General features: G+C 43.3%; 1 protein-coding gene across 1 annotated transcript in view; it reads left to right on the top strand.

Moving 5' to 3' along the window:
* Nucleotides 1-26,672, top strand: part of AGBL1 (AGBL carboxypeptidase 1) — a gene marked incomplete at both ends in the record, with an annotated part of 531,035 nt that overhangs the window by 131,681 nt on the left and 372,682 nt on the right. Inside the window, one exon of the mRNA XM_080692476.1 lies at nucleotides 19,668-19,876. Coding sequence (XP_080548602.1) covers nucleotides 19,668-19,876 — 209 coding nt within the window. The remainder of the gene's footprint in view (nucleotides 1-19,667; nucleotides 19,877-26,672) is intronic.

The following is a 26,672-nucleotide window of genomic DNA, read 5'->3' as shown; positions in this document are numbered from 1 at the left end:
ATTACAAACCTCACCATCTGGCACTGTTATCTGGGAATGTTTATGTGAACTTTTTGCTCCTCAAGCTGTACTTCTTTTAGCTGGTGACTATCTCGGCCTTGATACTTGTTTGTCAGTTAGTGTAAGAGTCAGCTATTACAGTATATTCTGTAACTCCATCGCTGCAGACGTACCTGCTCATTCCCCAGTCTAAATAAAGCGAGAACAAAATATTTACTACTTGGTTGGCTGACAGTACACCTGTGACAGTAAACATTAAGACAAGTTTGGGAATTCAAGGTCGTCAAGACCCTAATCGAGTTATAGTTGTGGCTGGCTGGAGTCACTGTCCGCCAGTAACAGAAAAACCAGCAACAAGGCATCTGGGAGACTTGGAGCCTTCCCACAGTAACAGCAGAAGAGAAAGGAGAGAATCTCTGCTCACACCAGTAAGATCTCATTGTTTTGCCTCGCCTTTCTTTCCCATCAAATAATGACTGCATGAAAAGCCAGTGTAGGGTATGTGCGTGGTAAGAAGAGAGAAATGAATCAAAAGACGCCTCGCATCTCTTCCCCTTTCTGGACATTTGCGGGCAAAATTAGGTCTTAAATTCACTTTTTCAGTTGTCTCAGCAATTTGAGACTGTGCAAATTAAACAGCACTGTCCATTCAGAAGTCCTTTTTGCATCTCTTGTTTTGCATTGGAACGATCTAACCCAAGCTCAGGTCCTCTTCTCTCACATGCACAAATCCTACTCGAAATTTTCCTGTCGTGGAAGCTTTGACCTTTTGTGCTTTATTTTATCTAAAGCCACTTAGCTTTTTATTACAAAAATTTAATAAAGCTTTGATTAAGAAACAGTGCTGCTTTGATTGTGGGTAATTTTTCTTTAATAAATCCAAGCAACATTGCCCTTTGTCTCTCTCTTGCTGGCTTCATCTCCAGTCTGCCTTTCTTTCTCTCACTTCTAAGCCTATTGCTTCCTCTCTACCCCGATTTTCCTGGTCTCTTGTATTCTTCTCGCTCCTCCACCTCTCCTTCTTTCTTCTCGCCCCCCCCCCCCCGCCCAGCTTCCCTGCCACAAGCATTAGGCATAAATGCAATTTTGAAATATTGCCACCCTGAAAGTGGCACCTGAATAAGGTGGGGCAGTGGAATTATGCCTGATTTTGTATTGGCTCCAGGGACACATCTTCAGATGATGTCTCGGCTTTAACCTCTTCTGCCCAGATTTAAAAGTCATAGCATTCCAACAAGAAAACACTTTCTGGTCCAGGTCCTAAATTTTAATCAGAAAATGATGAGTACTTCAGACCACTCTCCAACTGAAAAATTAGCATTTAGAGGAATCTGGAAATTTGCAGAAGTTAGGGAGGGGGTTGGGAATAGGAAAAATTAGTTAGCAGAGGAAAGGAGGTGGAAAAGATAGAGGAGGGGTGGACTCAGAGAGCTAATGGGAAGCTTGGCAGGGAGATGTCTCACAGCTCTTCCTAGTTAATGCTGCCTCTGGCTGGCTCACAGGGCCAGCCGCAGTGGTATGGCTGAGGAGTGCAGGAAGGGAGGGCCCTCTAAGCACTGAGAGTGCTAATCACGAGCAGACAGCCTCATGTTCTCCACGGCTGTCTGCCCTGGCCTGGCAGTCGGCAAGGCCGGGATTAGAGGACACGATGGCCAGATGGTTGCTCCTCTGCAAAATGTCAAAGAAGGGGACAGTTTTGACACACACCAAAGTAAAGTCTTTACAGGAGTTCTGAGAGTTCTGAGGAGTCTTCAAATGGCTGTGTGTTTGGGGATGGTTGGCCTTGTGACTTCTTTGCTTTTGTGACCATATGTAAGTACTAGTGGGTCAGTGTAGCCAGCATTGGACCTGATGCATGTCAGGTGTTTCTTCTGACGTGCCTTCCTAGTTTCAGCAGTGTTGATCCACCTTGACAGGACAGTGTGCTACTTCAGAGTTCTGCCTAAACCATATATGTCCTCCTTTAGTTTCCAGATGAGGGCCAGGGGTCATACTACCAAGGCTGCAAAATATCTTCAGGTTTCCTGGTGTAGTCATGTTAAGACATTTTACTTTATGTTTTATTTGTATTTACCTTTATGCTGATAACTAAAAATGAATACATTCATGGTGCACACCATGATGTTTTGAAATATGTCCATGCTGTGGAATTAGCACGGGAACTTTATGAATAGGGAGGTCAGAGGCAGTTCCTGTTGATTTCCTGCAGAGTGGCTTGTGAGACACATTCCCCCAAACACAGGGCTCCCGAGAACCCTGGTGACTATCGATCTTATGTGCACCCTCTTCATTTTCACACCAGAGAGAGAAAGCAGCCCACCCAGAGCTCTGAGACTGCAAATATTTCTTACCCCATTTAGGCAAGCTCTTCCTGGGTCTCAGCAGAAATATCTCTTTTGGGAGCATTCTCTGCATTCTCCTCACCCCTACCTCTGCCCAGTGTTAGGTTTTCTGCTAAGTATTTTCATAGAACTTGGCATTTATACTTCAAAGAACAAACCGTACTGTATCCAATGTTCATCGATTCTTGCGTATATGTGGGCATGCATATTTTTCTTCATGGCTGTAACTTCACAGGGCCTTGTACCCTTACTGTATCCCTTCTACCTCTCACTGAGATGTGCCCAGAGGAGCTGCTAATACATCAATGTTGACTATGAAGGATTCCCATTTCCTGACTTAAGCTTCCTATATTTGCCTTGGTAAAGAGGCCAGCCCAATTATTGTCTCCAGAAAGAAGCAAATAGTGGTGTGATTGTAGACCTGATGTCTCTTTTCCCGCTGTAACTTCTAGGGAAGTGTGTGGTATATTTCAGTAATAGTAAAAAAAATCTGTTTCAAGTGATACTGATAGATTTTTGCATTTGTCATACCGGGATGGACTGCTGTGACCGACTTTGTATGAATGTGGCATGGTAGGCTGCATTTATCACTGTTGGTTTGAACTGACAACACAATTATCTGCCATTTGTTGAGATCTTAGTAAGTCAGGCACAGTGTATACATTTAGCCCACCAAGAAGGCTTTCTAATCCACATTTTACAGGTGGGGTAACTGAAGTTTGGAAAGCTTAAGTGATTCACAATGCTAGAAGGCTGCAGGGCTTACTTGACAGACTCTAAGTCTTTGGAAACTAAACCCTATGCTGTACTTAGAAGGCTAGATTTATTTAGTCCAAATAAGACAGGCCCTAACATTGAAAGGAGGCTAAATAAATACTTTCTAAGTGTTAGAAGGATTATTTTGGAGGGGATCATCTGTCATTTAGGTTAGATAAGAACATTACATGCTCTACTCCATGGAATATTTGAATGGAACTTGCAGAAATAGCTATCCAAACACCCGCCTAGCTGTGTGAGGACCAGCATCTGCTGTGAGGCTGAGCATCAGGCCGGGTGATGAATGATGGGGTGAGAGAAGGAAAGGATCTGCAGCGGAAAGTATTACAGCTCCTATTATATCACACTGCATTCAACTTGGTGCCTTTCTTTTATTTTTTCTTGACTGAAAGTTCCGTCCTCTCTGCAAAATATTTAGGTCTTTTACCCAAGTGCATAAGAAACTCTTTTAAAAGTTTAAGCTAAAAGGATGCAACCTATCTCCGATTGCCCCCCTTGCCTTTTCCCCTCTGACTGAGCCAGTGGATTGGGTGAGCTGGTCCAGGCTGAGCTGCAGATAGCAGCCTATGCAGTTCCTCATCCTGCCATGTGGTGGTGCTGTTCTTTCAGTTATCTTGGCCGGGGGCTGGTTCAATATTTATTTTCGGTGAGTAATTTGTTTATCGGGAGGTTATTTTAATCTAATTTTGGCCATATTTGCGATTCCGCACTATCTGTGCTTCCCAGCGTTAGCAGCTTGCATGTCTTGGAGGAAATTAGCTGAAGATGGTCTCCAAGGCATTGGCTCAGCCATTATTTAAGGGAGTTGGGACGAGGGAGGGTGAGCCAAGCCGGGGTTAGAGCAGCGGATGGGATTTGTTGCATTGCCAGCGATGTTCTCGTGATCCAGCAGGATCTGTGGAGGGTTGGGACCAGCCAGAGCAGCTTTCAGAGGACTGCCTCTGGTTAACAGCAGCAAATCTTGTAGTTTCGTCTCCTGCTTTTCTCATACCCTGTGATAACTTGCTGTCTTCAGTCTCTCTCCCATTTGATGATATTTTCATATACTGTTACTGCCAACCTTCGGTGAGGTGGGAAGAAAGGTGGGGAGCAGGAAAGCAACTACTGTTTATGTGTAGTAAAAAAAAAAAAAAAGGACCTGTACTGTATACCTGTAGTAAAAAAGTGATCGGAACTGTTAGTAATGGAGCATCAGCACCTGAGGGGTATTTTTCACATAATATTGCATCAAAATCTCATTTTCCCCATTTGTATAATAACTGTGTTAATATACCCTCTTTATACACTGGGAATATATATATAGTGTGTGTGTGGGGGCGCTAAAGACTGGCCAAGATTCCCCAAGTGGCAAGTGAAGAGCTAAAGTTAGAACCCAATGGTGAATCTCCACAGCAGGAATGCTTCCTATTTCAAGCCTTCTTCCTGCCCTCCATATGACTGTGTCCTTTACCACTGTGTTTGACTGCACTTTGGTTTTCCATAAATGGGGGCAGGGGTTATACCACTGAGGAGTTTGAGAACTCTTTAGTAGCAGAAACTTTTACAGGGGGGAGGCACTGGGGATTGAACTCAGGGACATTCAACCTCTGTGCTACACCCCGGCCCTTTTCATTTTATTTTATTTTTTATTTTGAAGCAGGGTCTCACTAAGTTGGTGAGGGTATCACTAATTGCCTGAGTTTGGCTTCGAACCTGCAATTATCCTGTCTCAGCTTCCCAAGAACTGGAATAACAGGCATGTGCCACCATGTCTGACTAGCAGTATATATATATATATATATATTTTTAAATTTATTATTATTATTATTATTTGGTGGTACTGGGGTTCCTGGAAGCCCTTCTACCTCAGGGCTACACTCCCAGACCTGTTTTATATTTCTGAAACAGGGTCTCTTACACCAGCGCGGCTGGCTTCGAATCTGCGCGATCCTCCTGTCTCCGCCTCCCAAGCGCGGGGATTACAAGCATGCGCCACCATGCCCGGCCATATATATATATATATTTATTTTAAAGATGGAATCCCATGTGAAAATTATACACATATAAAGAAGATACAATTGGAACAGAAGTGGGAGATACCAGTTGATGATAGACTGGCCTCCTCCTCATTTTTCTAACTCTTGATAGATATTGAGAAACTTCCAGGGAAGTTCCTGAGGGGCTGGAAGAAATCGAGTTTGAAAATTTCTGAGATGACTATCCTCACGGGATTCCTTCAGAACCCAGTGTGTTATTTGGGAATACAATTTAAAAGTCGACTGACACCTTCTTGGGAGGTTTGAAGAGTGTGCTGCCTTTAACTGTGGAGTGGCACTAAGAAAGAGCTAGTGATGTTTGACCTAGAGAAAGATCCAGACGGTCGCATTCACCCGTGAGCACGAGTTGAGGGTCTTCTGGGATGAATGGGACTAATTGGACAGTGGAACTGAACTTAGTTAAATGGGGCGGGCTTCCAGTAGGGATTTACTGTTGCTGGTAAGGGATGCGCGGCACCTTCCCCGAGATGATCCTGGAGCTCCCAGGTGTCCACACTGAGTCCAGCAGAGCTGCAGGTGTTGGGTTGATTTCTTCCTCCTTAAAACAAAGCTGTTAGTAACAAAACAATATCATCACGTGACTGTGACCATTGCTGGTTCCTTATACTCCCTCCTGCCCTCCTTCCCTTCTTTTCTTTCTCCCTTCCTTCCTTCCCTTTCTTTCTCTTTCTTGTGTTAGGAATTGAACCAAGGGGGATTTCACTTCTGAGTTTTATTTATTTAATATCTCATGCTTTATTTTATTTTTTATTTTAGAACAGGGTCTTGCAACATTGCTGAGGCTGGCTTCAAACCTGCAATTGTCCTGTCTCAGCCTCATCAGTACTGAGAGTATGGGTGTGTGCCGCTGTGCTCAGCTCCTGCTGGTTCATTCATCCACGCAGGATGCTGTGTTCCGTGCAGGTGGTCTTAAGTCCTGGGTCTTTCTCAAAGCTTTCCCCTCTGGCCTGGTTATCTGTCTATAGGTCTGGGCTGTGCTGCTCTCTGACAATAGGGAAATAGTGTCCATAGAGGCTCAGGGTGGTACCTGAAGGTGGTGTGTGTTTGCAGTAAGTTCAAACCTCTTTCTTACTCTCTGAAGGAGAGTGGACAATAGTATTTGCACAGTTCTCACCATGGAAGGTCTCATGAGGTCTTATGGCATCAAATTGTGGCCACTGTGGGCATGTTTCTTGGTACCCCTGCACTGTTCTCGGCTCATTGGTAAAGCAGAGGGTGGTGGTCCCCTCCAAAGATAGCAGCATCTTGCTAGGTATGGTGGAAAACTCCTATAATCCTGTAATCCCAGTATTGTGAGGCTGAGACAGGAGGATCACAGGTTCCAGGCCAACCTTTGCAATTTAGCTAGACACCCAGAAACTTAGAAAGACTGTGTTTCAAAATAAAAAAAAAATAACATGGATTGGAAGTGTGTGGCTCAGAGGTAGAATGCCCCAGGGTTCAATCCCCAGGACCACACACACTCACACATGCACACACACACACAGATACACACACACACACACACACACACACACACACACACATATACACGATGATAACATTTCAGCAAGGTGATGCACATGACGTGAATACACAGTGCTGGATCTTAGGAAACTCTATAAAGATCAACTCTTAGTTGACAATTGCCACTACTTGGAAAGTCCTAGAAGTTTTAAGAGTTGATACAAGAGCATCAAGCCTGTGGAAGTTTGAATTAGTATCCCAAGATCTTCCCAGTGTGTTGAATGGCAGCTGGTTGTTTACGGTATCTGTCTTCTCTTTAGGAGCTTTTTCTGAAAAATGTCCAAATAGTAAATATTTTAGGGTTTGTGGACCTCACGATTTCTGTTACAGCAGCCCCACATCACCATCCAAGGGAAAAATCAGCTCTGACCACACATAAAGGGGCAACATTGGCTGTGTTCCCATCAAACTTTATAAAAACAGGCTGCGGACAGTTTGCCGACCCCTACTCTAGGCTGCAGGAGCCTCAGCTCCAAGCCTCTGTCCTGTTCAGCATTATTTCCTAAACCATTAACTCTAATGCATTTTATACAGTGAGTCGGAGCAAGTTATCTGAACAAAGAAAAAAAATAGCCCAGTATGGTGGTGCACGCCTATAATCCCAGTACTTGGGAAGATGAGACAGGAGAATTACAGGTTCAAGGCCAGCCTCAGCAACTTAGTGAGACTTTGTTTTAAAATAAAATAATAAATTAAAAGAAGGGCAGGGGTATAGCTTGAATAGCTTGAATACTCCTAGGCTTAATCTTCAGTACCAAAAAAAAAAAAAAAAAAAAGAAAAAGAAAGGAAGAAAGAAAGAAGGAAGAAAGAAAGAATAAGTAAATGCATCCATGCAGATTCAGTTCTGTTTAATTCATTCACAGGCAGTGTGTGTGTGTGTGTGTGTGTGTGTGTGTGTGTGTGTGTGTGTGACTGGTTATTGAAACCCCCGGCCATTCTACTCCAGGCTACACTCCCAGCCCTATTTTATTTCTATTTGGAAACAGGGACTCCCTAAGTTAATGAGAATCTCACTACTTTTTGAGACTCCTTAAACCTGCGTTCCTCCTGTCTCAGCCTCCCAAGTACTGGGATTACAGGTGTGTGCCACCACACCCAGACTACTTATTTTGTTTTGATTCTAGGGAGCCAGGGGTTAACATCCAGGGTGTGGAATTGTAAATCCTCCAGATTTTAGAACTTGTACCAACTTGGCATAATTGATGACTGGCTACAGACGGGCAAAGATAAAGCATCACTAAGACTTAAAGAGACAGACACAAAGACAAACATCTCCTGGCTCTGCAGGTACACGGTAGCTTTCTCGTCGCATTCAGGATTGACCATAGAATTATTTACTTAGGTCAAGATGTCTATCACATATTTTCTGTAGATTTCTAAAAGTAGCAGGTGCCAAAGCGCTTTTCCCTATATTATCTCATTTAATCCCCAGCGCCATCCTCTGAGCCAGACAAATATTTAACTACTTTGTAGCAATGCTTCTCAGCATGAATGATTTCACCCCTGAGGCACACTTAGCAAGGTATAGAGACATTTTTGATTGTCATATTCTGTGACAAGGGTGCTCCTGGCATCGACCAAGTAAAGGCCAGGTTGCTGTTCAACATCCCACAATTGCCCAGAACAGCCCGCCACAACAAACAACACCCAGTCTCAAATGTCAGTATCGCGAAGTTGAGAAAATAGTGTTTTGCAGAGAGGATGCTGAGGCTCCAGCGGTTTGGCCGGCCCACCCTAGATTATGTAATATGCACTTGGTATAGTGGGACTAACATCCCTTCATTTCACTTTAGAGGGTTTCAACCTTTTTTTTTAATTAAAGAAATAAAACTTTGCCGGGTGTGGTGGCGCACGCTTGTAATCCCCGTGCTTGGGAGGTGGAGACAGGAGGATCACGCAGGTTTGAAGCCAGCCTCGCTGGCTTAAGAGACCCTGCTCCCAAATAAAAATATAAAAATGGGTCTGGGAGTGTAGCCTGGAGGTAGAAGGGTTTCCATGAACCCCAGTACCCCCCCCCCCCACACACACACACAAATAAACCTTTTTATTTTTGAAATAAAACTGTTGATTTTTAAATCCTTTGCGGAGCCACTGTATGCAAATTTTGACAGGGAAGCTGGTCTGGTGATAGTCTTGGGGGTAAGGAACCCACTCTGCCTCTTCCTTAGCCCCTTCCTCTGATCCCAGAAGCACACAGGATGGCGACGCTTCCCATAGACTCCAGGCCCCTCTGGGCACCCCAGGCCTTCCCAATAAGGCCTTTTGTGCGGGGACAAGGCATTGAGGCACCGGCTTGTGCTTCGGCAAGCTGCGTCAGGCAGTAGAGGAGGGAATGTGGACCCGGACAGAGGAGGAGGCCATCGCTGGCCCCGTCCAGGTGGCAGGAGAGGGATCAGGATTATTTGTGAGTTGATAGTGACTAGTTACTGGATGATGTAAGTCCAAGGGCAGGAGTGGAGGGGTGCGGATACCTGTGCTCCGTAACAGATTGCAGCAGAGCGGATGCCCAGTGATGTTTTCAGCACCCTGTGGGTCTGTTTTTCTGCAGCCCGTGTTGCTTCTCTGCATTCCAGCCAGAAGCAGGGGTCGCCGGGACAGATAGGTGCCTCCCATATGAATCGTTGGAGACAGGCAGGGGAAGGCTGGTTTACTCCTTCCTCCTGGCTTGTGTTTCTTTAAAGCATCGTTCTGTGATGAACTGAGAGTAAGAGCAAGAGAGTGAGACCAGGCAGAAGGTTTCCTACAGGGACCCAGAAGGCATTGCGGCTTTTCTTGGGGCTTCATGAGTGTACCTTTCTTTACCAAGAATCTAGACTCAAAGTAAAACTCAGGGGACACAGGAAAACTCTACAAATTTCCGGGCAAAACTGATCCTTCCTAAGGGCTTTCTTGCAGAGATGCCCCAAACAAATAGACCTGACCTATTCTTCCATGTTTGCAAGGTCCCCCATGGTGGTGCTCAAAGCAGTCGGGGTGCATGTCCTGACTGTGCCCACTTAGCTCCCTGACTGTTGTTTGCACTTGACAAACGTTGGCATCTCTGCTGGCTGTGCCCTTGAGATTTTAAGAATCGCCCATTTTCTGATCTCAGCATCCTGTCTCCTTCCTGTCACTCAGGTCTGAGCTCAGATGCTCCATCCCCAAAACATCTTCCCTGGTGACCTAAAGTGGCTGCTCCACCTACTTACTGTTTTATTTATATTGGCCATTATGGAAATGACCTGCCCTGTTTTTTATTCATGCATGTGCATGGGTCTGCATACCACTCACACCTTCACAGGTATGCAAGCCTCCTAAGAGCTCAGATTTTGTTTGCTTTGTCTCACATTCCTACTGCCTAGGACAGGGCCTAGCACATCACAGATGCTAAATAAATATTCATGGACTGTATCAATGGTGGCATCTTGGGTTGGGGTGTGTGAAAACAGTCTTGCTTAGTAATTTGCTGCCTGCTTCCAGCAGTGGCAGGACCTGGCTTTCAGGACGAAGGCCTTTCTGTTTCTTTGCATATGCTGGGCAAATCTTCCAAGTGACCACCTGCTGCTGGGCATCAACTCGTTTTAGAGGATTTTCAAAGTAGCAGTATTGCAAAATTGATCTTATTTCCTCGAATTTAACAATGCTAGCTGGAAAGGGCGCCAATTTTTGTGTCACTAAGAGTGAGGAAAATGCTACAATGGAAGACCATCTTGGTGGTGACTGGTGACAAGCTTAGTTTTGGGGAAAAAATGTGAGAAAAGGTGCCTTGAAATTGATAAAGTATGATAGGAGAACGATTCTCCATATGAACTGCAGAATATTGAACTAGAGGATCTTTGAGTCTCGTGGCCCTGCTCTTAATGAGTGTGGCACTTCACTAGAAAGTGTAACTGTGCAGGACAGGAGAGCAGAGGTGGGTGGAGGAAAAGAAGACATGGATCCTAGGCTCTGCTGAGTAGAGAAATTCTTTTGGATGGGAAATATGTCTGTGGAAAATTACAAGACAAAGCTCAATTAAACAGAGAAGAACATGAGTTTAGATTTAAAACCATGCTATAAGGTGCAGGTTCTTATCTATCAAAGTCACTATTTCTGTAGTTTAAGAAAAGCATCTTTAAGCTGGGCATAGTGGTGTATGCTTGTAATCCCAGCATTTAGGAGGCTGAAACAGAAGGATCATAGTTTGCAAACAGGCTCAGCTACTACTTAGGCCCTTTGCAATTCAGTGAGACCCTGTTTCAAAATAAAGAATAAAAATAGGGCTGGAGGCATAGCTTGGAGGTGGAATGCCCCTGAGTTCCATTCCCAATACCATATTAAAAAGTATCTTTAATTTTATAAGGCAGTCAATGGGAAAACAAGATTTTCTTGAAACCAATATTTACTTCATGTCCGAGTTTACAGAAATGCATATATTTTTACAAAGAGAAAGAAATACTTGTACATGAATTCGAGAGTATAATTCTTACCTGAGCTAATGATAATCATGTATAATTTGCATTACCGATGATGGTGTTAGGATTAGTTATGTTTCAGCATGAACCTTGCTGCCCCTCCTTAGTGTGGAAGCCCTGCTGTAGCTGCTGGAGGAGGCTGAGGAGGAGCTGAATGGCTTTTTTCATCTTATTGTAGGCCTGACTCTGGGCTGGCCTCACAGGGTCACTGGCTGGGTGTTAAGAAGGCTCCAAATTTGGCCTCCGGTAATCTGAGAAACTGTAGGCCGTATATTTGAGTCTTTAAACTTTCTAGATTTTTTTTTGGTTAAAATCATCTTTTTACCACAATTTAGGGGTCTGGATGGAGCAGGGGAGGTGGAGGAGGGGCTTGGTGGGAAGCTCCAGCTTTCTGTGCTCTGCCAGCTTGTCTCAATCAGCCCAAGATGAGGATTGGCACCACCATGTAACCCAGCCACACCACTCCTCGTATCTTTCCAAAACAACTGAAGTTCTATAGGGATCCTGCATAGCCATGTTTATAACAGCAGACTTCACAGTAGCCAAGTTATGGAACCAACCCAGGTACCCATCAACAGATGAACAGATAACAAAACCGTGGTACACATACACACGGCGGGATTTTACCCAGCCATAAAGAGGAACAGAATTCTGTCATTTGCAGGAAAATGGGTGGAACTAGGAAATAGTATACTAAGTGAGATCAGCCATTCTCACAAAGTCAAGGGCCGTGTGTTTTCTTTCACATGTGGAAGCTAAAGAGAAAATAGGAAGAACAGAGGGATTTCAGTTAATGGAGGAGAAAAAATAGAAGAGTGGAAGTTGGTTTGGGGAAGGGAGGTAGGGAGGATTGAGGAAGGGAGCAGCTCTAATAAGGTTACACCAAGATAAGAAGGCTTCACTGCCAATCTCACTAACGTGTGTGAGGAGGGAGAGCAAGTGGGAGTGTAGAGAGGGAAATACAGCAAATGATGTGTGCCTGCATGCTTGTACCACTTTGAATCTCATTACGATGTATAATTACAGTGCATCAAAAAATACAAAGAGAGAAACCTTTCATAAGATGACGCTTTCACTGCTAAGAGCTAAATGTCTGTATCTGGATACACAAAATGTAAACTGTGCTAAGCGGCCCTCAAGGGTTTTGGCGGTACCATGGGCAGCTTTGGAGTCAAATGGAGGATTCCATTTGAATCCTAGAGATGCTGTTTCTAAGCTTGTGAACTTAAGCTGTTTAACTTCTCTCCTGCATCTTCATTTGTAACAGAAGAGTAATGCTTAATTCAAAGCACTTCCATGAGGCAAATTAGTTGATCCACTTAAAAGAATGTAGCCTGGTGCTGAGCACACAGGCAATGTTCAGTCAATAAACCCTTGCGGCCGTCAGTGGCATCATGACAGCTAAGTAGTGGCGTGTTGTTCTTGTGATATGATGTAGAAGCCTAGGTAAAGGTTACTTTGTCCAGAAATATTTTCTAAATGGACTCCCTGAGAAGATCACCAAAATCGCCTTTTGCAAAGATGTGTGTACACTAGACTGTAGCTAGGGACAGCCTTGTCTTGAGTCTCAGTGATGAGTTGGATGTAGGGGTGTGATATTACAGGGTGTGGGTCCTGAGGTGCAAAGTGACTCTTCTTCCTGATTAAGACCAGATACATTTAGTGATATAATTGTTCAGGGTTAATGGATACCTGACAAGCAGGTTTGGAAAAAACCTTGGAGGTTGAACAGGAGTTTGAGAAGCCTGGCTCAGTGGTCTTCTGTTCCAGGAAGGGGACTTCGATCTTGAAAATGACAAGTTGAATTCTCAGTAATTCAGAAAAATAGACTTTTCAGGGAGTTAAATTTCAGAAAGTTCAGGAAATTCTTGAAGAGATGATTAGCAATTTAATTTTTTCAGGCAAGAGTGTCCTGAAATAGTCCCTGGCCCAGTCCACTATATAGCTGAAGATGATTTCTGTCCTAGGAATGACAGAGGACCTTGTATCCTTGTATTTATTCTTAAACAACTATGTCTTATCAAATGCAAGTATCAAATACTTAACCATGGTCCATCAAGTGGATCTCAGAGGATAAATTAGGGTCCTAAGAAGGCTTTAGGGTAATGCCATTCCATTCATGTCAACATTTCAAGGGAGAGTATAAAGACCTACAGTAAGCAAGTGGCCTGAGAAGGCACCTGGGGTAAAGCAGGGTGTGATCATTAGTGTAGGCACACAGGGGCTTCTTAGTGTCTGTGCCCTGGGGCCTCCCAAGGTATGAGGCTATCTCAGGACAGAAAGCAGTGGATAACCAGTGGTTATTTTGGGCTAAGTCATCAGTATTCTATAGAGATTGAAAGCTCATGATTATAAAGTTCACTCTTTTTGGAACTCTCCTTGGATACTTTTCACTGCTGAAAAGTATGTAAAATTTGGATATCATCCTTGGAGGGAAGGAAATTATCCTTTATTGAGCACATAGTTTACAACAGGTGACCTGCTATGTATTTGGTCATTAGAGTGAACTTAAGGTAAATGATTTAATTATCTTTATATTTTCTATATTTCTGTATTAATTTATAGATGAGGAAATACAGTTCCAAATGCCTGAGTGTTGCAGTCCATTTTGTGTTGCTATGCCAGAATACCTGAAGGACTTTATAAATTACTTATAAAGAACAGAAATTTGTTTTCACACAGTTCTGGAGGATGGAAATCCAATGTCAAGGCACTGACATTTGGTGTCTGTGTCCTTGCATGGCAGAAGGCAAAAGAGCAGGCCCCAGCATAATGCTGGGTGAAACCTCTCTTAGGCCTTATTCCCATTCATGAAGAAGACCAACCTGGCCTTGTCACCTCCTAAAGCCCCACCTGTAGACGCTGTCACATAGGTATCACCTGAATTTTGAAGTGGACACATTCAAGCCATAGCAATAAGTAATTTAATCAAGATTACACCTCTAGTAAATGTTAGAGTCCAAATTGGAACCAATAGCTGTGGGAACTCCAAGCTCCTGTTCTTGCATGCAGCTGTCAAAAACAGTATTTTCATATCTTGAGCACCCAGCACTTTGTTGTGGGTAATAATAGAGAGGACATTGGAATCCTAGTAGATGATGCCTGTCATGATGATGATGATGATGATAGTTATAATTTATAAGAGGTACTGAGTGCTTCTTATATGTTAGGAATTACACTATCTACTACATATGCATTATCTCATTTAATTTTCTCAACAGCCCAACAAGGAAGGATTCAATGAGTTTTGTTTCTCAGCTAAAGATAGTTGTGAAATACCAGGCTTGAGAAGATGCCCAGTTAGAATGTGGTAGAGCCCTTGGTCATTCACAAGGACTCCAGAGGGACCACTGACAGGAAGCCAAGAGGTCCGCCCATGGGTCAGAACCAGCAAGACAGAGAAGGGCCCCTGTGGACAGAGAAGAGGAGTTTAGAGGTCTGCGCTTACTTAGAGGTTCCATGTTTGGAGTGTGATCATGCGTGTTCAGCCTATTCTTTGGCTGAAGATCAGCTCCTCACTCCAAAAAGCAATGATTTAATTTCCAGACAGAAGAAACAAAGAACAGCCACGACAACAGCCTTTACTTTAGCAAAATAAGAGAGGTAGGGGAGTGGGCTGCTTGCAGGTACAATCATCTGCGACACCCACTCTTTTTCCCCACGAGTTGTCACGGGGCCTCAGATTTCCCAGGAGAAATTCAATCCTTTGAGTCCTGAAGGTTTATAGGCTTTCCTGTTCAGAAGACAAATATCTTTATAAAGATGGTTCTGCTCTCCAGTGCCTTCAGGGGCCAGGCGGGTAATTCGCTTCTGAAGGAGATGGGGTAAGACAAAAAGGTGAGTTGGTTGCCATGGCAACCTGCAGGCCTGCTAGTCCTGTGCATAAGCAGAGACAACGTGGCACGGCCAAAAGTCTGTGGGCCACTAATTTGTAACTCCAGTCAAAGGGTCACATCTTTTCCTCTCCTAATTATTGAAGCGTGCTGTCGAATATGTAAGGGATAAAAACTATACAAGAGTCAAAATAAGCAAATACTGCTAGCTCCATCAAATACTACTGATATCTTGGCACATTCTAGACGTATTTTTCCTTTTTATGACACTGGAGTTTGATCCTAGAGGCATTCTACCCCCTAGTTTCATCTACAGCCTTATTTTATATTTTGTTTTGAAATCAGGTCTTTCTAAGTTGTCCAGGATCCCCCAAAGTTACTGATCCTCCCCTTTTCTCTCCCAAATATTGAGACTATAGACATGCACCACCACATCTGGCTCCCTTCTAGATTTATTTTATTTTGTCAAAATGTAAGCATCTGTATTGATGAATTATACATATTGTAGTTAAGAAATACTTGTCATAAACTAGTTGCACATGTCTGTAATCCCAGTACACGAGAGGCTGAGAAAGGAGGATCACAGGTTTGAGACTAGCCTCAGAAACTTGGCAAGAACTTTACCAACTTAGAAAGACCCTGTATCAAAATTAATAATAATATTAAAAAGGGTCGGAGTGAAGTTTGGAGGTAGAATGCCCCTGAGTTCAATTCCTAGTACAGAAATGAAAACAAAACAGAGCAAAACCAAAACACTTGGGGTAAAAATAAGAATATTACTAGAATAGATACAAATAGGGCTCTGGGAAAATGGAACTTGAAGAGATAAGTTGAATATGAAGTGGTCAGTCTGAGGTGAGGATAAAGATAAATTCTGTATTCTTCAAGGGGCACCTGGGACAGGGATTGTGCCTTTGAATGGGGGTAGGTGTTGGCTACTAGCTGTTAAAATGGAAGGCCCTCAGAGCTCCTCTCATCCATCCATCTTACCCCTATCTTCCAACTAGCTTAAGATACACTGGTCCTTAGGAAATTAAAAATAAATGAGTATATACGTAAAATAATTTTTTTTTCCAGAAAAACTTTAGGAGGAAGCCATTCGTGTAACCAGGCTACTGAGGAACTGGCCTGTTCTGAAGCAGCTTGGGGTTCCTGGAGCCCCTCCTTCCACTCCCAAACTCTGAGCTCCCCCAGAACAATATTTGAAGAATCGCCCCGTTTCTTCTTGATATTCCCCCTCGCTTAGAGACACAGTGTTTGCCCTGCTGGTCTTCTCCCACTCCTCTGCGTTGCTGATCCCAGTGACCCGCTTCGGCTCTTCCCCACATTTGCTTTCCCTCAGGGGGATGCATCTCCTCTGGTCTGGTGTTAGATGTATATTGACTTTTGCAAAACTTCCCAAGCCATTCTCTGAGAAAGATTGACAGATATAAGGTGAGAGAGGATGGGGGTTTAGCAATTTCAGATGTTAGTAAACATGACAGCTTGTTGGGGATTAACAGGAAATCATGAATAAAATCATTGAAACTTGATAAGAGACTTTTCTCTCAGACAGTTAAGGACTTTTTTTTCATTACCCCTTTCCCCTTACTAAAAAACGAGTAATAGATAAAGGTTATTAGGGCAATGCATTATCAGGCTCATACCCTCAAAACAGATGAGAGACAAAAGCTCTTAACCTTGAACTGCCCACAGGGCCCCAGTGGCTATATTTGCCATTCTGGTCTCTTTTCAGCAGAGGATACTTTCCTTGAATACCTCCTACTTAATTCTCAATTTTCTTTTAAACACCAGATATTGGATGGGCTGGAACCTCATTTAGGCTGTAAAGAACTCTGGTGCTTTGTGGCCGGGACCAGCCAAGGAGAGAAATATTTTTGATACAAAAGAATAATTCATTAAAGGAGATAATGAAGGCGATTTAAGCCTTCCAAAAACATATCGCTGGATGCATAAAGCTCATTTCTCTCAGTTCAGGGTCATGGCTGAATGAAATTTTGTAAAAAGGGAAAAATAAAATCAACTACATAAATGGGTCCGAATTCTCAGTGGGGCTCAGTGAGGTCTGACAATTTAGAATCTCCTAAGTTTTTTAAAAAGTTTCATTAGTAGTATGAGAAAATCCTCCTGGAATAAAGCATTGGATCTCCATGTTAATTTTTATACTCATACTCAGTTATATCATCGTAGGTACAAATTAACCTGACTTTGAGGTGAAAATTTACTTTGCTGATTACAGCTCAGGACTCCCCCCTCACACATACACTCAGCCAATAGCACATATTGTCTCATAAACCAGTGTGAATGATCTGGATGATGGAGAGACACAGTAGTGAAAACCAGAGCTGTGGGATTCAGGGGTTTGAGAGCCGGTTAGAGCCCCACAGTGTACCTCATTCTTGGGAGCTCAGGTGCCCAGGCATTTGTGGGTAGGTCTGGACTGGTATGCATTTACCTATCAGCTCTGTAGCCCCTGGTGGATAATCTGAAAAGTAGCATAGATTAACTGTCAAGAGAGTTATGTTGGTCTCTTGTGCCTGTGTTTTTTCAAAGAGAATTTCAACCATATCTTGAGAAAATTAGATCCTTAAGATAGGGTCTCATGGGAGGTCTCGACCAGGAATATTGAGCTGACACAGAGGAGGTGAATGGAATTGGAAAACTCAATGCTACAACTCCCCGTCAGATGTGAGATAGCTCATATGGCAGCTATGTTTATACAGTCTACCTGGACTTTCCATGCTGAGTTGCTCGTTACCACTATCTTTTTTTTTTTTTTTAATATAGTACTGGGAATAGATCCCAGGGGCATTCTACCTCCAAGCTATACCTTCAGCCCTATATTTTATCTTTATTTTGAAACAGGGTCTTATTAAGTTTTGAAGAGCCTTACAAGGTGCTGAGGCTGGCCATGAACCTGAGATCCTCCTGTCTCAGCCTCCCAAGTACTGGGATTACAAGTGTGTGCCACCACACCCAGCTCTCATCTTCTTGTTGAATAGTCTTGTTTGCAAGGAATTCCTGTCTTGGCCAGAGCTGAGACCTTCTGCTGTTGTTCCTTTCTAATTAGGTCTGGAGATCTCTCTCTTGAGAGCAGCCTTAAACCCAGATAGCCCCTCCTCTATAGGAAAGCCCTGACCTAGGCCAGGTGGGGTTTGATGTGCCAGTTGTGTGAGCTGCAGAGGAAGCAGCACAACAAAACACATGACATAGGACACATTTTATTAGTCAAGGACTCAGAGAGCAGAGGGAACAAAGAGCTGATGAGAAGTCTGGAGGCAGCAGGGAGTTCTGGGGAATAAACAGGCCATAGCTCAGAAACACTTGAGAAGGGGAGGTCTTCTCTAGGTAAAGGTGACAAGGAACAGTGGATTCCAACCAACTTGAGTTAGGCCTAAAAATGGATCCAGAATTAGCAACTATATTAAACAGATTTATGAAAGCTTTATTAACTGGCTCTATTAACTAGGAAAAAACACTTAACAAATCTCCTTTATATGACAGCCGTGTTAGTTTTGTATTTCTTGTGACCAAAATGCCTTGACAAGAACAACTTAGTGGAAGAAATGTTTATTTGATTCATGGTTTCAGAGGTTCAGTCCATGGATGGCTGGTTCCAAGACAGAAACATTAGGGTGTGGTAGAAGAAAACTATTCAGCTCATAGTGTCAAAGAAGAAAAAGAAGAAAAAGAAGAAGAAAAAGGAGAAGGAGGAGGAGAGGAGAGGAGGAGGAGGGAGGGGGAGAGAGGAGGAAAATGTAGGAGGGAAGAGGAGGGAAAGGGCAACCAGGGAATGATATAGCCCTCAAGGCCACACTGCAGTGGGATACACCCTTTAGCCACAGCACACCTCTAAACCTTGCTGCTTTGGAGTTCACGGTTTCAACACATGAGCTCTTTAGGGGAAATTTCAGAACCAAATCATAATAACAGCCTTTTAGATATTATGTCTCACTCAGTTTTCTCCTTCTATGTCTAATCTTATAATTTGTCCAACTCAAACAATGATATCCTTGATTTACTCTTGTTCAGGGGAGAAGAATGGGAATCTGATGGAAAATGCTATCTATCATCTATCTATCTTTTTCTCTCTCCCTTCTTTCCCCATACTATTTTTTCTAATAATAGTTTACAGACATGCACATACACCAACTGTGAACTTCCTAAAAGCAAGGATATTCTCTTATACAGCCATAGTTTTCAAAATCTGAAAATAGTGATCTAACACTAGCAGCACATCTGTAGACTTTATTCAGATTTTACTGCTTTCTCCACTGATACCTTTTACAGCAACAGGAAAAAAGTTTTTTTTGACCCAGGATCTGAGTTATATATTATCTGTCATGTCTTTTCAGTCTCCTTTATCCCTAATTCCTCTTTTATTTGCCTCTTAAGATTTTGACATTTGTAAAGAATATAGGTCAGACACTTTATAGTTGTCCTTCATTCTGGATTTGCTGATTTTCCCAATGATTTCATTCAGGTTGTGTGTGGGGCAGGAGTACTGAGGAAAAAATGGTGCGTCTGGCTGAATGCATGGGGCATATTATAACTATTTGTTCCATTACTGGTATGTCGATGATGGTCACTTGGGTAAGGGGCCATCTTCCAGCTTTAAATGCTGAGAAGTTATTCTTCTATTTACAGTTCGTATCTAGTGGGACACACCGTGGGACATTCTCAGGTAGGTGTGGCCCTGGAAAGCCTGTGACCGACATCACCTTTCTCTTTGTCTTTAGAGTCAAACAGCCGCAGGGCGGTGAACAGAGGCTACGTCGTTAGTTTTCTCAGGCTGCATCAGGACTGGCACACCCAGGACATGACCAACACCTACGTGCTGATCCGCCGGGGGCTTCTGCTTTGCCTCCAGCGTATCACCACCATCCGATCTGGGAGGGAGGCCTTCCTGGTGGCTCAGGGCATGGAGACCCTCTTCAGCATCACACAGGTAGTCAGCAGTGGAATTCTCTCTGCAGTTGGATGATATTTGGATGATTCCTGGAGTCTGAAGCTCAGGACTGGTCCTCAGCAGAGCTGGGAAAACTTTGGTGTATTTCTCGTTGCTTCCTATACATCCAATTCTCTTTCAGTCATTCACTCTCACACTGATTCATTTCCTTATTCTGTATGTATCTAAGTGGTGCAAACTTCCAGAGAAGCAGAATGGTACTGTGATGATCTGGACTAGAGTTGGGGGACCTGGGTTCATATCCCTCCTCAGCACTTAATTGCTATAAAACTTTAGAGGAGTTACTTAACTTTAGAGGAGTTCTCCCAACCCCAAGTTACTTCTACGGAAAAGCAGAAACAAATACATCTGGGTTGTTGGGTGAAGGAAGTAAGTTAAAGTGCTTCGAAGCATGCCTGGCATATTTTAATTGCTTTTGGAGTCTTAGCTATTACTGAAATAATTAGTGCCAGGAATTTAGTGGTGAATTAGACAAGACTTCTGATCTTACAGTGCAAATGTTCCAGCAGGAGACAGGCATGACGTAAGCAAAAAGCTCAGCGAGGATGGTAATTTCACATTGCTCTGTGAGATCAGTAATGTGAGGTGCCTTCTGTAGATGATGAGGAGGAGTCTTTGTATGTAGAGGTTAAGTTCTTTCTGAGTGGGTGACCCCTGTGATGATGCTGGAATTACTGATGGTATTGGTCTCACCACATTTAAGGGCAAGAATGTCCCAGGCAAAGCAAGTAACACTGGCCAGGGTAGTTGCTCATCTGCTCCTCAGTGGAATGCGAGTCTAGGGTTACCTGAATTTTAACCCAAATAACAAATTCCTTAATTACATGTAACTTGGGCTGAATCTAAATGCCATCATTTGAGGCTGTCTGCATGTCTTCTGTTGGTGATACAAGTACCCCAGATATCTGCTACCTGCTGACTTTCCTGTCTTTATTCATCAGCTTCTGCATTCCTCCCTTCTTCCTGGACATCCTCCAATTTTTCTCTACCTGAGTACATCCAGGGGTAATGAGGCAGCCAACAAGAGTGCTATTTTCTAACCATGGCGTTTGCAGACTTTACCCATTGGAAAAAAATGGCTTTTTTCTTCCTAAACAATAACATAATACTGTGCTGCAAACCAATATCTAATTTTCTGTGCTCTCAGGGCTGAGTTTCTCTACATCATTACAGCTTTCAGAGCTTCTCAGTCATGAAATAGCTACATTTTATATTCTGTTTTTCTGGATGAAGCAGTGCTTTGAATTCTTCCAGGCTTTTCCATGCTATGTAAGCTTGTGGCCCCCTCCACAGTCTCCGGTCTTTCTCGGTTCTTGTGAAATGTTCCCTTCTATTGCTAATGTTGAAAACATCCCATTCTAGCCTCTGTGCTTCACCCAGTTCTACCCTCTGCATTGTTGGCTGTTTTTCTGTTCTGTGCTAATAAACAATGAAAGGGCAATAAAGGAAGAAGATGGTAATTCCACAGAGTACGTTTTTCTCATAGAAACAGAGAGGAGAAAATACCAAATGAAGCCCAGGCATGAGGCTGCTAGCAAGGTTTAAGAAGCAATTCCTAAGCAGGCCAGGAATGACATCAACTGTTCAATTAAGTAAACTTATAACAAGTTCCTGCCTCTGGTTACTGTTGGGAGTGGAGGCTGCCTGTGGGCAGAGGCAATCTGCATTCCACAGCAAGATTTCTCCAGCCTGTGATAAAATCTAGCTCAGGCAGGTCTAGGAACAGTGTTGAGTAATTTGGCCTTGGACACTAAGGCTGGCCCCTGGAGGTGTGTGCAGAATGTATGCATGACAACTTCAAGGGGCTGAATTCTCACTCCTGCTCCCCCTTTGGCTTTTAGCCTCCCCCCGCCCACCCAGTACTGGGGATGGAACCCAGGGGCATTCCTCCTCTGAGCTATACCCCAGCCCTATTTTTAAAATTATTTGCAGTACTGGGGATAGAACCCAGGGACATTCAACCTCTGGGCTACACACCCAGCCCTATTTTTTATTCTTTATTTTGAAACAGGGTCTCATTAAGTTGCGGAGGGCCTCACTAAGTAGCTGAGGCTGTCTGCGAACCATGATCCTCAGGTCTCAGCCTCCTAAATGTTGGGATTAAAAGTGTGCACCACCATGCCCGGCTCTGCTTTAGTCTTTTAAACAATGCGCTCTCCTATAGGAGGTATATCAAGTTCACTAGCAAAGTTTGACATTGGACATACTTTGAATTTGGAAAATCATCCTTGCAGGTGCAAAATAAGCCATCTTGGCTTAGAAATCAAATGGCCCATTACTCTTCCCTGGCAGGGTTGTAGCCAGTCCTGAGTAGCCTCCCAGCCCACCTTGTAGCTATGCTGGAGGGAGTAAGAGCTCCCTGGTACCCTCCTCTTGCTTCCACTGGAGAAGGCATGGCAATCTTGGATGGCCAGCCCAGAAGTTGTGGAGCTGGTGATACCATTTCAGTTTCTATTTGCAAGTGGTGATGATGGTGATGGTGGTGGTGATGATGATAATGATGGTTGTGGTGATGATGATGATGGTGAAGATGATGGTGATGATCTCGATGATGGTGATGATGGTGATGATGATGATGGTAATGTTGATAATGATGGTAATGATGATGATGATGGTGCTGCTGCTGCTATTACTCCTAAAAGATAATGGCAATGAGGGTGATTTTAATAACAACCAAAAAGTATGATGATGATGGTGCTGCTGCTGCTATTACTCCTAAAAGATAATGGCAATGAGGGTGATTTTAATAACAACCAAAAAGTAGCAAAAGCAAAAGGAGGAAGATGAAGAAGAGGGACAGATGGTTGCTTTGTTTTGAGGTCTAACTATCTAACTCAAGGCTAACGTAGCAATTTTGACATTTGAAAAAGTTTTTGAGGTGGGCCGGGCTCTGTTATCATCCTCATTTTTTTTTTTACAAGTGAGGAAACAAAGGTTTAGAAACTGGCCCATGGTGGAGCCAGGCTTCGAACCTGGTGATCTCACTCAAGAGTCTCTGCTTTCTGTGTTTGCACTAGCAGTTAGTTGTCCAAGTTGAGCAGCATCAGTCATCTGGGCTCATTGAAACAGCTTGCTGGGCCTCATCCTTGGCTCCTCAGTCAGCCGGTCTGGGGTGGGGCCTGGTTATTTGCATATTTAACATGTTCCTGTTCCTAAGCGATGCTGATGCTGCTGGTCTAGAGCTCACACTCTGAGTACCACCATCCTATACTGTTTCTATTGATGTTTATGATGTGATTACAGGCCTACTGGGCATGAAATTGGCTGAGGAAAACTCTCTTTGCGTTCTTCCCACACACAGCCTTTGCCTATCATATTGTTCTTTGTCTTTCTGCTGAAGCTACTGCTTTCAGTGTTTCTCTCCCTCAATGAGCCCACCTCTTTCCTTTCTGGGTCAAACAGTCCTGTGCAGAGTCTTTAAGCATCCCTAAACAGTCGAAGGGCAGATATTGTAGGGAGGGTGTTATTTACTATAATGCAGTCCTATTGGTGCTTTGCATGAAGCAAGAGAAAGGGTCATAATTTAAAGGAAGGTTCAAAGAAATTAACCTTACAGGTATGCCCTGAACTAGTATAAGATAGTTATATCTTTAGGTAACTTGGTAATCACAGAAGGATCAAATGTGGATAAAATAATCAGATAAAGAGGACCAGTCTTTAGAACTACAATAGCTAAAGAAGACCTAAAAATTTGCTAATATTGGTGGCTCCCACACTTGAGCATATATCAGAACCTCCTAGAGATTAAAAGAGATTGATAGACCCCTGGCCCTGGAGTTCTAATGCCATCTGTCTGAGGTAGGGCCCAAGCATCTGCATTTATCACACGTTCCTGGTGATGCTGATGCACATGTCTGGGGACCTCATCCTGAGAACCACTCGAATAAGCAATAACATGGCCTTACATGGCTGCCAATATTTGTCCAGAAAAATAGCAGAACAAACCTTATTTCATCAAAATCCCATTGTCCACAGGACTAGTTACCCCTGTGGCACTATGGAAAGCAGGATTGGATCTAAATGGGAATGTTACCAACTTGGAATTAGGAGCCAGAGAGCCTGGAGGTCAGATGTGCCCAAGCTCATTTACCTTTTACTCTGTAACTGTCTTCCACATCCTTTTTTGTGATGGATATTGGGCGTAAGTCTATTAAGGGGGCTCAAAGCTGAGGATAATAAAGGGTCCATCCTCCTCAGGGAGTTTACCATTTAGCTGGGGAGAACAGGTTAGGATTATGGTCGAATTAGCAGTGAGTGGGACATAAGAGTAGAATTGGCAAAGCCATGGAGGGGAAGGGGAGCCTGGCTTAGTCTGGTTGGCCAGAGGGAGCTATAGGAAGAAAGTCATATTTGAGTCAGGCCAGAGGAGCACCATCTGGGTTGTGCACTGTTCAGAGAAACAGGAAGTGGCTTTTTGTCATAGATAAAGCAGTGTAGGTCTAGTGGGATAACTAAAACATTTTAGAGTCAGGCAGAAGGAAGGACCCAGGTGAGACTGAACCAGAAGGTTCCACCTCAGGAGTGTTTTCATGGCAGACATTTCTAGATTGGAGCTATACTACATCTGCTCTGAGCCTTAATATTTTTTTTTTGTGGTCCTGGGATAGAACCCAGGGGCTTTCTACCTCTGGGCTACACTCCCAGCCCTATTTTCTATTTTATTTGGAAACAGGGTCTCAGTAAGTTGCTGAGAGCCTCACTAAGTAACTGAGGCTGGCTTTGAACCTGAGTGATCCTCCTGTCTCAGACTTCCAAGTACTGGGATTACAAGCATGTACCACCACACCCGGATGAGCCTTAGAATTCACCCACCTGTGTTCAGAGACACTGGAATGAGGAGAGAGAGAGGGGCTATCCCAGGCTGGGGTCCGAAGATAACTCTTCTGATCTGAGATGTGAATGACAAGAAAGAATAATGATATGGCAGTCTGATGAGGGTTCCGATGAGATAAGGGTCTTAGGAGAGTGAAATGATCACATGAGGCCTTTAGGGAATTGGATGAGGGTGGAGTGATCCCAAGAAACAGAGAAGTTGGCATGGCAGAAGGCCAGTGGGCAGAAGGGCAGAGGGAAAGTTTGAGACACAGGCAGAGAGGGTAAGGAGAGAAGCTGGACTGTATGCAGAAGCTAAGTGAAAGGTAGCACTGGCTAATTTAGAAATACTCTTGGAAATCTCATTTAGAAACACACTTGGAAACTTCAAATCCTTTCCCACTAAATGGTCTTATGTTGTGATTATGAGGGTTATTACTAGGACTCTTCCCTGAGTAGCCATGACCTAGGATCTACTTCCAGATTCTTATAAAATATTCTGAACCAAACAGTATCTTTGATATCTCCATCCTGCCTGTACCTATTCATTAGGACTAGGGACAAGTATATCTAGGAATTTTCATTACCTTGGAATTAAAGTTCATCTATAAATTCCTAAATATTTTCCCCAGCAGTAACCAAATATAGCATTATGCCTCATTCCTTGGTTCTTATGGATTTTAATACCACCTTCATCCTCAAATTTATGGTGTGGCCCAACTTTCAGGACACTCAGACTTCTGTCCTTCTACACACTTTTCACCTGACCATACCATAAAAGGTAAAAGTGTGTTTATATTTATAATCATCAATTACAATCATAGTTGGATTTAGTTCTAAAATATTGGCATTTTTGGCTGAATTACCTGGCTGAAACCTGGCCCTGTTTCTCCCAGGGTTGAATATCATCAAAAGATTGTCTCTGTTCAGCCATATACCTCAACTTTCTTCTTCCTCCTCTATACTCTGTTTCTCTTTTTCTAACACTAATAACTTTTCAGTAAATACCTGAGGCCAATTGACCAGGCCAAGGATGAAACAGCCTCAACAAATTCATTTTCCATTGGGAGTGCTTCCCGCAGTGTGCTCCAAGACACCCATTTGATCACACTCAAGGGCAAATAGCATTCTTGATTGTATTAAGACATTTTTGCTTTGAAAGTTGGCACACTTATTTTGAAGTCATTCGGGTAGCTTGAATTCATGGCTAAATTTTTATTAAGGTTCTTTTTCCCATATCCTTTCATGTGGAGCCACTGGGAACATGGGCCTGGAGGTACCATAGTATGGAGCATATAGCCTCTCACATGCCCCGTGGTGGGACCCAGCATCTCCCATAGCTACTACCAGGACTTATTGAACTCAGAGCTTGCTGCACCCTCTATCAGTATTAAACTGGAGGTTCACACTAGTCAAATTGCCGTACCACATTATCAAACAAAAAATTAACTAAGATATACTAAAGGAAATGGTTGTGTTTTTTCCAGAGACCCTGAACTATACCCAACTCTCTCTCATTTTGGTAAATTTGTGTTTACATTTTTCATAGTGTCTGAAGAGAAGGATTTTGTCATATTCCATCAGTATCAAAATGTTATATCTGCGAGCTCAATTTTTCTTTGCCCTGGGCAGGTAGCAAGAGGGATCAGCTCTGTGGGCTTTGAGACAAGGCATGCTGTTTAATTTAGGTACAGGGATTCGTTTAGCCTTTGCGTCTGATTTCGTACCTTATCTTTTTTCCTTATATTTTTCTCCTCAGATAACAGCTGAAAGAGAAAAGCAAGACTTCCATCAATTCAGCTGCCACCTCCCTAACTTAAGCAATAATTCACAATGACACATGGGTGACTCAGGAGAGGGGTCCCCCTCCTCTTTACACAACTATCCTGGACAATGTCTTGCCTCAGGCACAACATCCCTTGAAATAACTTTTTGTTGTTGTTGTACTAGGTATTGAACATGG

Source organism: Muscardinus avellanarius (genome assembly GCF_963383645.1).
Source record: "Muscardinus avellanarius genome assembly, chromosome: 3".
In the NCBI taxonomy this organism is placed as follows: Eukaryota; Metazoa; Chordata; class Mammalia; order Rodentia; family Gliridae; genus Muscardinus; species Muscardinus avellanarius.
The sequence above is the reverse complement of the archived record's forward strand: the minus strand, read 5'-3'. Positions and strand labels throughout refer to the sequence as shown.